Source organism: Varanus komodoensis, unplaced genomic scaffold (genome assembly GCF_004798865.1).
Source record: "Varanus komodoensis strain SLA01 unplaced genomic scaffold, ASM479886v1 scaffold16, whole genome shotgun sequence".
Taxonomy (NCBI): domain Eukaryota; kingdom Metazoa; phylum Chordata; class Lepidosauria; order Squamata; family Varanidae; genus Varanus; species Varanus komodoensis.
Genome location: NW_025335468.1, coordinates 4,215,893 through 4,229,303, shown reverse-complemented (window position 1 = coordinate 4,229,303; position 13,411 = coordinate 4,215,893). Strand labels below are relative to the sequence as shown.

General features: G+C 43.8%; 1 protein-coding gene across 2 annotated transcripts in view; it reads left to right on the top strand.

Moving 5' to 3' along the window:
* Positions 1-13,411, top strand: part of HRAS (HRas proto-oncogene, GTPase) — a 70,191-nt gene that overhangs the window by 23,359 nt on the left and 33,421 nt on the right. For both annotated transcript variants that reach the window (XM_044425882.1, XM_044425881.1), the window contains one exon: positions 10,369-10,523. In XM_044425882.1, coding sequence (XP_044281817.1) covers positions 10,413-10,523 — 111 coding nt within the window. In that variant the 5' untranslated portion in view covers positions 10,369-10,412. The remainder of the gene's footprint in view (positions 1-10,368; positions 10,524-13,411) is intronic.

The following is a 13,411-nucleotide window of genomic DNA, read 5'->3' as shown; positions in this document are numbered from 1 at the left end:
TGATGAGCTTCTAGAGTTCAATTTACAAGGAAATGGGGCTATATAAGTTTATTTCTTCTGTGGTTGCTTTCCCCTCCCTCTAAGTAATGCAGGGCATGTGATAAAATTCACAAAACTGTCTTCCACTGAGAATATTGCTTTTTTAAAAACACACATGCCTGCATACACACCTCACCACCTTTTTTTCCTCAGTGTGGGTGGTATTTGTATATTTATTAGAATGGCTCTTTGAAAAAAGACATTACAATGATTTCCCCCTTCAGCATGCAGCAAGGTATGGGCAGGGCAGAGAGACTATAAAATCAGCATCTGGTAGGGTTGATTCCTAGTCTGGTAGTTGCTCCCCATTGGGACTCTTTTTCATCACATGATCCTTGGGCTTCTCAGTGGGGCTGGACGTTGGCTGGCATTTGCTGGGTGCAACGTGGAGGAATGTACCCAGCAAGTGCATGAGGTGCTGGAATGCTTGGGAGTTCCTCAGCGGGACACTGACAAGCTCATCTCTCTGGACACAGAAAGCACTGTAGAGAACTATTTGGCTGATCGCTGTTTTTATTATATTTGTTTTTTTAATTCATTCATTGTTATAACAAAAGCTCTCTGGGAAGTTTACAGAAGAGGATGAATCTGGGAGGAACTACTAGGGCTGAGCTGTGTCAGTGGTCAAGCTGTAAAAATGGTGGTGTTTCATGTCAAATACGAACTGTTCTCCTTTTTTTCTGTAGCGTAGTGTGCGTTAAATCCAATAATGTGCAATGAATCTTTGTTTACACACTGGGGCCTCCCGTAGATCTTCCCTACAGCCCCATTTACCCCCCAGCTCTAGGGACTAGACCTGACCAAAGGAATCTGCTGTGTCTTCCTTTCTCTCCAGGGTATTTTCATTCACCGTGAGGGGGGGAGGTGCAGGGGGTGCCACTCCATCAGTTCTTAAAAAATGAAAAGTTATTCTGTGCAACAATTGCTTATACTTTTTAGAATATGCAGTTAAAATGACATAAATGATTTTTAAAAAGCAGTAACGTGATTTTGAATAATTTGCACATTGAAAAATAGGAGAAAAATAGTTTATTCCCTGACATGAAGAAGTTGTAGTTTAAGTAGACAGGCTGCATACAGGGTGGAATGAAAACTGCTGAGTTAGAGCATTTACTTGATGTAGAATAAATTTCTTTTATCGAGTTCCAGCTCATTTCCAGTGGGCAATGTAGCATTGCTTGATGCGCTGTGACTGACTGCTGTACGGAGTTCTGTACCCTCATACAAATATGGAAGATGGAGGCTCAGAGCATTCTCTGTGCCTGAATCTAGGTCTGGTTGAGGTGGGATGAATGGAAAAACTCTGACTGGATTAGCTGGCTATCTGAAAATTGATTTCCTGATACCCGTTAGAGCAGTTGCACGAATCTGTGTACATTAAAGACTTCAGCAGCTGGCTGCTTAATGTTTTCTATAAAACCATTGCTGATTTCTTAGCTTCAGAATGTGATGTGAAGCTTTGTGGTAAAGCAGATAGTATTGTACTTGAGGGTTTGGCAGTCTTGGGTTCAACTCCCCATTAAGTCATGAAGCTCACAAATTTATCCATTGCCAGGTTTATTTCTCTCAGACTAAGCTGCTTGACAGCATTTTGAGGATAAAATTTCCCCCCATATTCAGCCTCAAACTACTCACAGGAAAGGTGGAAAGCAAGTCTGTCCGTGTCTCTGGCATGCGTGAAGGCCTGCTCTTTTCAGTGGGAGACTTGGACACGTGCTTAACTCTGTGATTAATATCAGTAGATGCTAAAGTTGCTTAGCTCTGGCTGGATTGTGCTCTCAATGTGTGTCAGCTTAAAGCACATTGTGTTATTTTGCAATCTGCGGTGTGGTTACATGATGGTTCTTGAAAGGGACACAGCAGTGTATGTGGTGTCTTAGGGCCTTTTGACAGAGTTGGCCCATTGCATAATGCATCTTTTGTTTCTCATTTGCACACAGTGTGCCTGTCTTGCCGCAAGGATGAGCTTCTGTGGAGGGCAGATCATATTGTGGTTCAAGTGCTTAGAACATATTTTGTAATGAAGAATATGATGTTTTCTGTACAAAACATGATGGCGCAAGTGTTATAGGTGTTGTGCGTATGTATGTGACTGTGCATGTAATAATGCTTAATGATGGTCCATTTTTTAACCTTTTCATTCTCCCTGTCTTAAAGTTTATTTGTTGACAATTTGAAGCTGTTTGCCTCCTCTTTGCAGTGATTTATAATACATTTTTGAAAAGTGTTTTTAAAGGGGCAAATTGCAATGAGGATGATCTCTCTGCAGAAAGGCCAGTGTCTGCCCCCCCCACACACACACACACGGTTGGTGCTTCCTAATCAGCAATCTTCTGGAGATTATATTCTAATTGCACAACATAAAGTGGAGAAACTCTTCTTGCAGGGTTTTTTTTTTTTTTTTTTTTTGCATCACAGAAACCTCAGACGAAAAGAGCTCTCCCTGCATACCAGGTGGAAGAAACAGGTGTCACCAAGAAGAGAAATCATGAGAGGAGAGGCTTCAGTTGCAGTTTACTGTAGTTGAAGTGCATTTGACTAGCCTTCCTCAGCCTGGTGTCCTCCAGGTGAATTTTCCATCATTCCTAGATGCAGAGAGCACCAGCACCCTGGGAGAAGGCTAATGTAGATGTGGGAAGGAGAGAAGTCAGTTTTTCATTGTACACCATATCCAGGAAACATGAAGAAGCCATGAAAAAGATTTGGTCTCCTTCTGAATGTCATCCATGCCTGGTGTAAATAAGACTGAAGCCCCCCTCCCTTGAATTCCCTTCTTGGTGACACCTGCCTCTTGGTGGTCACCAGTAATTAATTGTTAGGTAGTAAGGTGAACCAAAACTTGCAGATCCATGGCATTGGGTAACATACCTTATTCTGTCCCAGATAATAAAAGTTGCAGGGGTTTATGCCACAAGTTGCAAATGTGACCCATGCATTAGATCATTACTTGGTGGACTCCAGCTTGTTATTGTGATGACTGCTAACTTATTAGAAATGCAGATAATGTTTAAGGTATTGTTGGTATTTTCCCAATCACTGAGAGTACACAGCAACTTATAACTTCTTATGTTTTATTAACATGCAAATTGGCTGTTTCTGGTTCATGTCCTTTCTCTACATCTTTCCCTTGCTGCTCCTTCCTTGTGTGTGTTGTGACAGCCAAGGCTACCTGCTCGCAATGTTCATGTCTGTTCCTTTTGTGACAAAGTGGTGATTTGATTGGAATAATTGGAGCGCCATGGTTGTCTTAAAATGAGCTGTTTCTCCTTGATCTTTTTCCTTCGCAGCCTATAGAAGCTTTGACGCTAGAGGAAAGCTGTCACTTCTAATAAGACTGAAACAACCTTCCTGCTCACTTTGTGTATATGGTGCCTTTTCATAGAGACACCATTGTATGTATAGTGAGGGCAGATGCCGATATGCAGTTCTTAAAGATCCTGACATCTTTTTGGTTCTTCTACCCACTTTCCATAAGCCATTAATACATCTGTTTCTTTAATACAATGGACATAATTATGGGAGCATAGGCACTGAGTAGTTGCCGGCGGTCTCTCATGTTGATTAGTACTTACTCAGCCTGACTTAGTATTCTGAATGAAATCTTTTTTGGATGAACTAGATCATAGCGAATTTTCTTTCCTAAATTCATTTATTCATGCTGCCCATAGCTGGCTTGGGACAGATTCTGATGTATGTTGGTATGTACCATTTGTCCAACTCTTTTTGAGGGGAATGGATTCATTTATTATTACTATGATTATTCATCTTTAAAATGCCCTTTAGTCAAAGTCCTTTGAAAAACTGACATTTCTTAAAAATACAATAAAATTATCATACAAATTTTCCAAAATATGCATATTTAGAACAAATTTAAAACTGCTAAAACATTTAATAGAAGACAGACCTTTAAAACACTTGGGGTTGGTAGTCCCCTCAAGTCCTTGAAAGTCCTTCTTTGTCTTTGAATGTTTCAGCATAGAGGGCTGCCTTAACCTGGTGCCAAAAAAGATGACAAGACTGGGGCCAGGTGGACCCCAATGGGGAGATAATTCCACAGTTGGGGAGCCATCACTGAGAAGGCCCTTCTCCTTATTACTGCCCTCCAAGCTTCCCGTGGAATTGGAACTTGGAGGAAGGCCCTGGATGTTGGCTGTAGTGTCACCTCACTCCCCCTTATTTTCTGTATTTTAATTTAACTGCAATGCAGTATTTCAATTACTTCAGTTCCAGCTGTGGGTTACTACTGTTAACCAGGATTATCTTCCTAATCAGAGTTTGAAATAAAAGGTGGAAGTGAGTTTGCATTATCAAAAGTGTTGATAATGGGTATAATGCTTCTTCTACAGAGGAAGTGTGTCTGTCTTTGAGCATTGTAATGTCAGGTCTATGAAACCCAGAGAACTGAAAATTACAGTGGATATTCAGAGGACACTCAAGGAATGCTCCTTGGGGTTATTCAGATTTTAAAATGCCTAAATAAATAGAAATGTAAATGTGTGTATGTGTTTGAAGTGTGTGATACTGTCTTCATTTTACTAGGTGGCGGACTTTCCTAAGAGTGCATAGCTTTGCAGTCAACACTGAAGTTGGGGCAGTAGCCCAGCTTCAGAGTCACTTGGTTTCTCCCTTTTGTGGGAAAACTCTAATTCAGGAGAATGATGTGGACAGGCCCTTCCCTTAGGGCTTTTGGGGTGCAATGTATTAAGACTTTGCCTGGGGTCTTAGTAGGCATGGCTTTACTTAGACAGGGTGGGCCCACTGAGTTGCATTCTGAGAGCTGCATAACTTTGGTTGAAGACTTTGCTGTATCAAAATAAGGGCCATTCCAACATATGCAAAGCTGTGGCCATTTGCTAATTATGATCAACACCATGGAACCAAGAGGGAAATTTACACAGGAGGGAACCTTGGTTAGAATGGTTGGAATATTACAGATAGACACTAGGCCCTTGTGACTTTATCGCATAGGAGTTTGCCACATGTTGTCATATTCTGAAAATACAGGCAAAACAGTAATCTGCAAAATGTTGTCATGTGGGACTTTGCCACATCTTGGGTAGCTGGGTGGAGACACAGTTGCTTCATAACTCAACCACCAGAGAGTAATCACCTTGTGATGCATTTTTTCCAACCTAAAGTTGGAAAAAATGCAACTTTGATCTGGTGTTAAGGTGTCAAAGAGGAACAGGCTACACCTGATAAAAATGTGATGCTCTTTGTAATGGGAATGAGACACCATTGTGTGTGTGATTAAAAATAGCAATAGGATACCTTAATACAGATCCTGTATTGTATTTTATTTATTCTGTTCCATAGCTCTCTATTTTTCCACTACTCATGGGCCAACCTGAGTGTAGAGAAAGGGGGTTCTTGGCTCAGAGTAGGGGAAAGTACTATCCAAAATGTGCTGGGTGGGACATTTTTTAATTCATAAAAAGAACTGAACTGATCAGTTTTATACTGCAAGACCTCCATATCTGCTGTCTTAGCTACCATGGTTTCACTTAACCGCGGTTGACTATCAGTTCTTCACATTCTTAGGGGTTAGGGGCGCAGGACACCCATGAAAGTGGGAAACCGCAAATATCTCTAAGGAACTATGTGCTTTGTTTGGGGATACTATGCTCTTTGACTCGGTACTAGCCAACCTCACTCATGTGTTTTGTCCCTCAGTGGGCATGAAGGCTCTAGAAATATTAGTAGTTTTTCCCTAGAAATATTTTTGGTTTTTCCACTTTTGCAAGGGTTCTACCTGAAAATATAGTGTTCACTGCTATCTGCAATTTTAGACGTCCGTTGTGGGGCTTGGAACCTATTTACAACAGAAATGGTATGCTATATTTCCATAATGGCAGGTCTAGCATTTTCCCCTTTGTTTTTCCCAGTGACCTAGAGATAGGTCTTGGTCCAACCTTGTAACCATCGCATGCCCTGCAGCAGGGGTCCTCAGACTTTTTCAACAGGGGGCCAGTTGACAGGAGCCAGCAGCGTTGGTGGGGGACGTGGGTGCACATGTGCACGAGGCGGGGATGGGAGGGCATGCGTGCGTGGTGCCAGCTTGCTTGCGAGGAGATCATTTTCTCTGAGCAACTCCAAAACGACCTCCTCACGAGCAAGCCGTGCACCTGTACATGCCTGCGCGTGTGCACGGCAAATGCAAAACCTCTGGGGCGGGCCGGTTAAATGGGCATGGCGGGCTGGATCCAGCCCACAGGCCCTGCAGTGCCTGAAGTGAATGTCTGCAGACTCCTCCCAGTTTGTTTTGAAATCCTGAACATGCTTTAGTCCAAAGCCATTGAGCTCTTCAAAGGAAAGTGCCAGCCCCCTGAATTGGGCCAAGAAGGGAATAGACCACTGTTGCAGTTCTTTTAAGACTAGTGTGGCATGAACCAATTTGGCAGTATGATTTAAGTTAGCTGAATTATTGAACTAATTTCCATATCCTCTTCAAGGACAGTCACGAATAGCACATTCTAGTAATGAATCTGGGAAGTCACTGGAGCACAGACAGTATCCACCGATTATCCCTGTCCAGAAATGGTCACACCTGGTAAACCAGCCAGAATTAGCAGAAGGTACTCTCTCCTACTAATGTCACCTAAGTTTAATATGGCAAAACTTGTCTTAGAGTAACCCCAAGCTATGAGCCAGTTCTTTGAGAGCAAGTGCAACCCATTCAGAATACACCCGGAGCCTTTTCCCTGGCTCCGAGAACCAACTACCTACAGTGGCTCACTTTTGAGAGTATCACTTTCAATATACTGGTCTTCGTCTACCCATTATCATGCTTAGTCACTAGTTCAGCACCTGCATAGCCACTCCTGACTTGTATCAAAGAAAAGTAGGGCTGAGGGTCACCAATATAATAAGCATACTTCTTTGCAAATCCTTGGATAACTTTGCCCAGAGGGTTCATATAAATTCAGTTCAAGTGCTTGTGGGATAGAATGGATTCCTGCAGGATGTCATAACCTAACTGGCATGAGATCAAGCAGAAATTCCCCAGTGCCTCCTTCTGGAAAAATTCCTGCAAGCAGGAGCAGGCCACCATACTGCTGTGCCTACTGGAGAACTCACAAAGCTAATTCAGCAATGAGACTGATAAAATAGTATCATGCATCGATGTTGAGAAGGGAACCAAAGCCTCCTTTCTGTTATAAAACTTAGAGAAAATTAAACTGAAGGCCAACCTGGGGCTAAGTTAAACACAAAGCAGTCTAGGATCAAAGTACATGATAGGATGTCTGTGTGACCTGGGTACCTGCTGGTTCAGGGTCTACAAGTGACTTATTTATTCTAATTTGTTTTATTTTTGCTGAGTATTAACTAAGCAGGACACATGACTGTGATTCCTCTGGTGGCTGCGTATGAGCAATTTGAGAATTCCAGCTAGTGAGAGGAAAATGAGCCGTTCTGGCAACAGCCTTGGTCGCTGCCTCGTTTCATATCATCAGCACTTGACTGTTTTGCTGACTTCTGGAAGTTGAAAAGTCAGTGGTGATGCTGGACTGGATTTCTCTTTTGAAACTTCGGGAGTTTTGCTTGTGGTAATCTTTGCCTGTCTTTCTGACAATGCTGCTGAGTTTTGTTGCATTAGAGACAATAGAAGTTAATGCCTGGAGATGGGAATCTTGCTTAGTAATGGCAGAGCTACTATTGTCTGCAGTGTTTGTTCCTCACCCTGCTCCACCCTCCCCATGGGAATGGTAAATGTCCTTGCCCAGCCTATTTTGTTCCAGTTTGGGCAGCAGTGGTCTCAGTGTTCCTTTTGATGTCTCTGGGAGATTGGGAAATATCCCTCTGAGGCATCACTTGGAAGTGTTGCAAACTCTTGTGTAGAAAGGAATTCTGCAGCCTTTCTGAAGCTGTAAACTAACCAGTGAAGCACTGTAGTGACATCTGGAGGGACAAGAGTCTTTGGAAGATTGAGCTGTTTTGGCATATTATAATGTATTCCATAAGATACCAACCTTGCAATCTCATTGTGGAGTCCGTATTCAAATGGAACCTGACATAGTGCTGCTCATTGTAGGTTAAATAATTCATGGTTAGCCTGGTGTGTCATGCAAGCATGATTTGTTTTAAACAAGAGTACAGGCAGGCCCTGAGTTATGAATGCCCATGTTAGGAACAACCTGTACTTAGGAATGAGAGCAACAGGGGAGAGAGGGAGGGCCTTCAAAGCAGGCCATCCTGTCCCACCCTTCTGGAGTGGGAAATTTCTCTGGTGTTTCTGTGCTGCAAAGAGGAGACCCTGGTGCATTTGGGTGGATGGGATGCTAGAGATATTCACAATTTTTCCACTTTTACGGACAACTTGCACCCTTAACCCCCACAATTATGGAGGGCTGTCTGTATGTGATCCAACTTAGATACAAATTTGACTTAAAGACAATTTTGGTTTTCTCAAGAACAGAACTCTTGTATAACCCAGGGACTGCCTATTGTCAGGCTCACGCATTGGGTTCCAGCTTGGTTGCTGTTCTTACTTTTCCATGTAGATTAGAATTACACCTTTTTGACTAAAGACCTTTATTATGTTAAAGGTTAACTTTGTAGTACACAATAAAAGTTTTGCAGAAGTTAATAAAAGAAAAAAGCAAAGTTGGAATACTGACCATTTGGGAAATGTGGCCTAATGATGAGAAATTGAATCTTAACTGGATACCTTTCCCCCCTCCCAAACTGAAAAGAGCAAACCACACCTTTCAGGTGGATCCTTCTGCAAAAGGACAAATGGCTTGGAGCATCTGATGCTTCTGCAATAGTTTGCCCTCTTAACCTGGTGCTCATATCCTGGCATTAATGACATTAAGTCCACCCTCCTAAAAAAAACAGCGTGCTCACAGAACGTTCCTACAGAATTTAAAACTTTGATTCTCAGCAACTGCCGGTGTTAACCTTTGGTCCATTTGCCTGGGTGTTTCAGCTGCACGTTCAGGTCCCTCCTTTTCTACTGAATCAGAACCTTTATCCACAACCTTTGAAAACTTTTTTTAAAATAGGAGTGAATCCGATCTTACAGATATGTGTAATGTGTGACGCTAATTCGTGAAATAATGGCAGTGTTTTTCTAGTCATTTTGATTGCATGGCTTCCCTGCTTCTCATGTTTGTTCTGTCTGTTTGAACATGTGCAAGAAATAATTAGGATGTGTAGTCTGTGTGGCTAAACAAGTGGATTGACCCCAAGCATGTGATTTTTTAAAAAGTGCTTCTTTCTACATCCAAAATACCATATTTTTCCATCTATAAGACACCCCCATGTATAGGACACCCTTCCCACTTTTCTTACTGATCTCCGAGCAAGCAAGCTGTGGTGGTGCGTGCACGCACACACCCGCTGCCTCGCTGACTCCCCACGCCCGCGCCAGTCTCCCCCCCTTGCGCCCCCCCCCCCCCGATTGCCCCCGCCCCCCCCCCCCCAGTGTGCCTGCGGTTCTCCTCTCGGCCCCCCGTGTATAAGACTCTCCTCCATTTTTAGGTAAATATTTTAAGAAAACATGTGTCTCATACACGGAAAAATACGGTATGTAAGACATCTACTCAGCATTGTTGTTAATTTCAGCACTGAGAATTCATCTGATGAGAGAGAGCAAACTTGATCATGACATGTGGAAGAGCAAAGCAGGCATTTTAATTTTGTTAGTAGTCATTGCATATTGTCATGAACAATGTGTTGATATCATTTACCTTCTTCACAGCAGTCATCTGAAGTTAAATTAGGCAGGATGAGGTAGGGAGAAATTTCATGACTGAGCTGGGGTTTGAATTCTGTCCAAACTTGACATTCTTTCTGCTGCGCTGTGCTGGCAATATATTTCAAAATAAAGTACTGAGCACTGATTAACTGGGCTTGAATAATGAATAGTGCCAATTCCCCACTTCCTTCTTGTACTTCATTTTGCCTGCCCATATGCAATGCCTTTAGAGGACTGTAATCCCCCTTAGGGCTGTATGTTATGGAGGGACATCAGTAAAATGAAATTAAAATAGTTACTGGAAGGGGGTGTTGGATCAGCAAAAGAGCCTGAATATCAGTGACTCTCGCACTCTCTTCCAGCTGCCTTTGCTATAGTTCAGCCATCCCCAGTTGGCACTCCCCAGATACATTGTATGGAAATACCCACAGTCCCCCAGTCGGCCATGCTAGTTGGACGACTGTGGGAATCACCGTCCAACACACCTGGGGGGCACTAGGTGATGGAAGACTGCCAAGGTTGCTTCTTGTGTTACCGTTTGCGATGTTCTTGCAGGACAAATGCACAGGGCAAGGTAGAAAAGGCTCTTCTGATCTACATGGTGTTTATGCATTTCTCTTTTCTTTCAGCCAGCTGTGTCACAAGGGGACCCTGAACTGGGGCTGGCCAGAAGATGACTGAGTACAAGTTGGTGGTGGTTGGTGCAGGAGGCGTTGGGAAGAGTGCTTTGACCATTCAGCTTATTCAGAACCACTTTGTGGATGAGTACGATCCTACAATAGAGGTGAGCATTGAGCTTATTTTGAGGAAAAAGCTCTTAAAAGGCGAACAACCATTTTGTCTCCTCCTTTTTTATTGGCCTCCGTTGTCTCTGACCGGCCTTCCGAAAAGAAGGCAAATACAAAGTTTATCCAGACTCTGCGTGCTACTGCGGAAGTGATTTACAGAGGAGAGGCAGGGCAAATTACATTCCATCCTTGCACACTGACAGGTCCTCCAAAGGATTAACAAGCACAAGAGGAGATGCGTAGTAGAGGTAGACATACCATCAATTTGAAATAAATTCTGCTTGAAATAGAGTGGCTGGTGCAAAATGTTTTATTGTTGCTGTGCCTTCTGCTACTGGAGAAGGCACTAGCTTAGGGAATTGCACATGCTTTGTGTGCAGCATCATGCTAATCAGCACATTTGGCAAAGCCACGAACTTGATGTCTTGGACTATGTATCTCAGAATCTACCTGAGGCATTCTGGGAACTGTAGTCCCAACAGAATTAGAAGGTACCAGATTAGGTGTCTACAGTTGTTCCAAAACTCAGGTTGTGGGGGAAATTGCATTCTTCGAGTGCTCTCCCAGAGAAAGAAAAGGTCCAGAGGAAAACTGCCTACATGCAGGAAACAAGGGGTGAGGGTGCGTTAAAAATACAATTTTGCCAGTACCACGTACAGTCAGATCAGCGTACTGTTCATAAATAGTGATGGTGAGAACAGTGGGGACCAGTGCTTGAGGCTGTAGAATACTGTGGCTGTATAGCTCAAAAGCTGATCTGTGCAGTTAGACATGGTAGTCGTGGCAGTGGTACACATGTGGCTACTGGGTTGGAGACAAGATTTAGGCATGTGCCATTGGAATCAGACTTCCATGGCAGCTCCTCTAGCTCTCTGAAGATGTCCCACAGGGGCTCAGAGGACCCTTCTGAATGGCACAAACAGTAGTGCGGGATGAACCCCCTCAAGGTACCACGTGCAGTCAGATCAGCATACTACAATAAAGGAAGACATACAGGGGTTACGTATCTGTAGAATGTTGCCAGCAATTCAAGCCCGTCTCATTCATTTATTACCACCCAGAATGGCCTGCCGTGCAAAACGATAGCATAGCCTCTCACCTGCATTTTGCAGTGACATCATTGTGATGTGCCATCAGTAAGGGAGAAGTTGCTGTACTCTAGGAGGGAGGAAGGCATAGCAATATATTGTGTAGGTGTTCTCACACAGCTGTGTGAGGGCACTTGCTTAGGAAGGCAGGGAAGAGCATTAAGAATGCATTAAGGGGGTCAGCACATTATCCAGGAATTCTAGGATGGACAGATTTATTTATTTATTTACAGCATTTTTATCCCATCCTGCACAATCCAATCGTCCCAGGATGGCTTACAATATAAATAAGCAATAAGTAAACATCAAAAAAACAATAACAAAATGTGGCTAAGAATATTAAAATTTTAAACCTTAAAATGTTGGGCAAATAAAAATGGTTTTTACCTGGCACAGAAAGGAATATAAAGTCGGTGCCAGATGAACCTCTCTGGGGAGCGCATTCCACAGCCAGGGTGCCACTGCAGAGAAGGCTCTCCTACGGGTGTTCACTCTCCTAACCTCCTTCAAGGAGGATTCCCAGAGCAGGGCCTCTGTTGCAGATCTTAGGGGGCGGGAGGGCGTATAGGGAAGAAGATGATGACTTCAAGTTGAAGATGAGAGCAAATTGCATCTGTCTGTCTAGCCAGTGGAGGCACATGGCTAATCTTTTTGGTGCAATGGAAAGGGGAGTGTCACTGAGGGCAGGGTCTGTGATACCTATTTTGCTGCACTGTCCTCCCATGCAAGGTCTAAGTCTCTTCCCTTGATTTTGAAGGGGGTTTTTTTACAATCAATTATATATTGTGGGGAAAGGTGCATGGCTTCCTCCTCCACTTACAGCCATCCCTGTCCCTCATTCAGCGCTCCTAGAAGGACTGTGTCCCTAGAGCTTTCTGGAGTGTAGTCTTCTAGTTTTTCAGGTGAAGGTTCCCATCAAGACTCAACCTGAGAGAATGAGAATGAGAGAGAGAGAGAGAGAGAGAGAGAGAAGAGCAGACGGTGTGTAAAGGATGTCAGCAAAGCTTAAGAAACTCTTATCTGCATAAAGAAAGCTGGCTGCTGATGCATTTGGCTCTCTCCCAGAAGCTGCAACTTCTGTTCTTCGTCGTGGCCTCTGTGCATCACACATATGGGTTCTGCGCCTGCGCAGTGCCTTTGGCCAGAAGATTGACAGCTAACGGTTTTTGGCGGGAAGCTCTGCTCCCCTTCCCCATGGCCTATAAAGGACGGAGCGTCCGCCATTTGTTCAGTCTTTGCGACCGCCGTTCGCTGTGCCTCGTGCTGCTTTCATCTTTCGCTTGACTGTTTCCTCGTAGCTATTGTCTTCTTCTCATTCCCAGTTTTATATCCCTAAAACTCTTGTTACTTCTAGTTTCTTCTTTTATCATTCTAGTGTTCCATCTCTCCTTCTAAAAAAAAAAACACCAAAAATATATTCTTACCCTCTGCACTGTCTCCTTTTCTCTTCTCGTTATTTCTGCGATGGCGCAGCGAGTGGCCTTCCGCAGGTGTGCGGAGTGCGGATCGAAAATGTCTCCATCCGACCCACACGATCTATGCCTCCTCTGCTTGGGGGAGGGGCATAGGACTGACAGGTGCTCCCACTGTCTGGCCTTCTCCAAACAGGCCAGAAAAAACTGGGAGAACCGCCTCCAGAGACTCCTGTGGGATCGGGCTCTCATGCAGTCCGACCCATTGGCCACTGCTCCGAAGCCTGGCCCGGCTGCGGTGGTACCGCCCTCCCGTCCATCGGATGAAGGTGCCTCCGCTTTGAGGGCCCCACCAGCTTCCCCTAAGAAAAAAAGGGAGAAGCG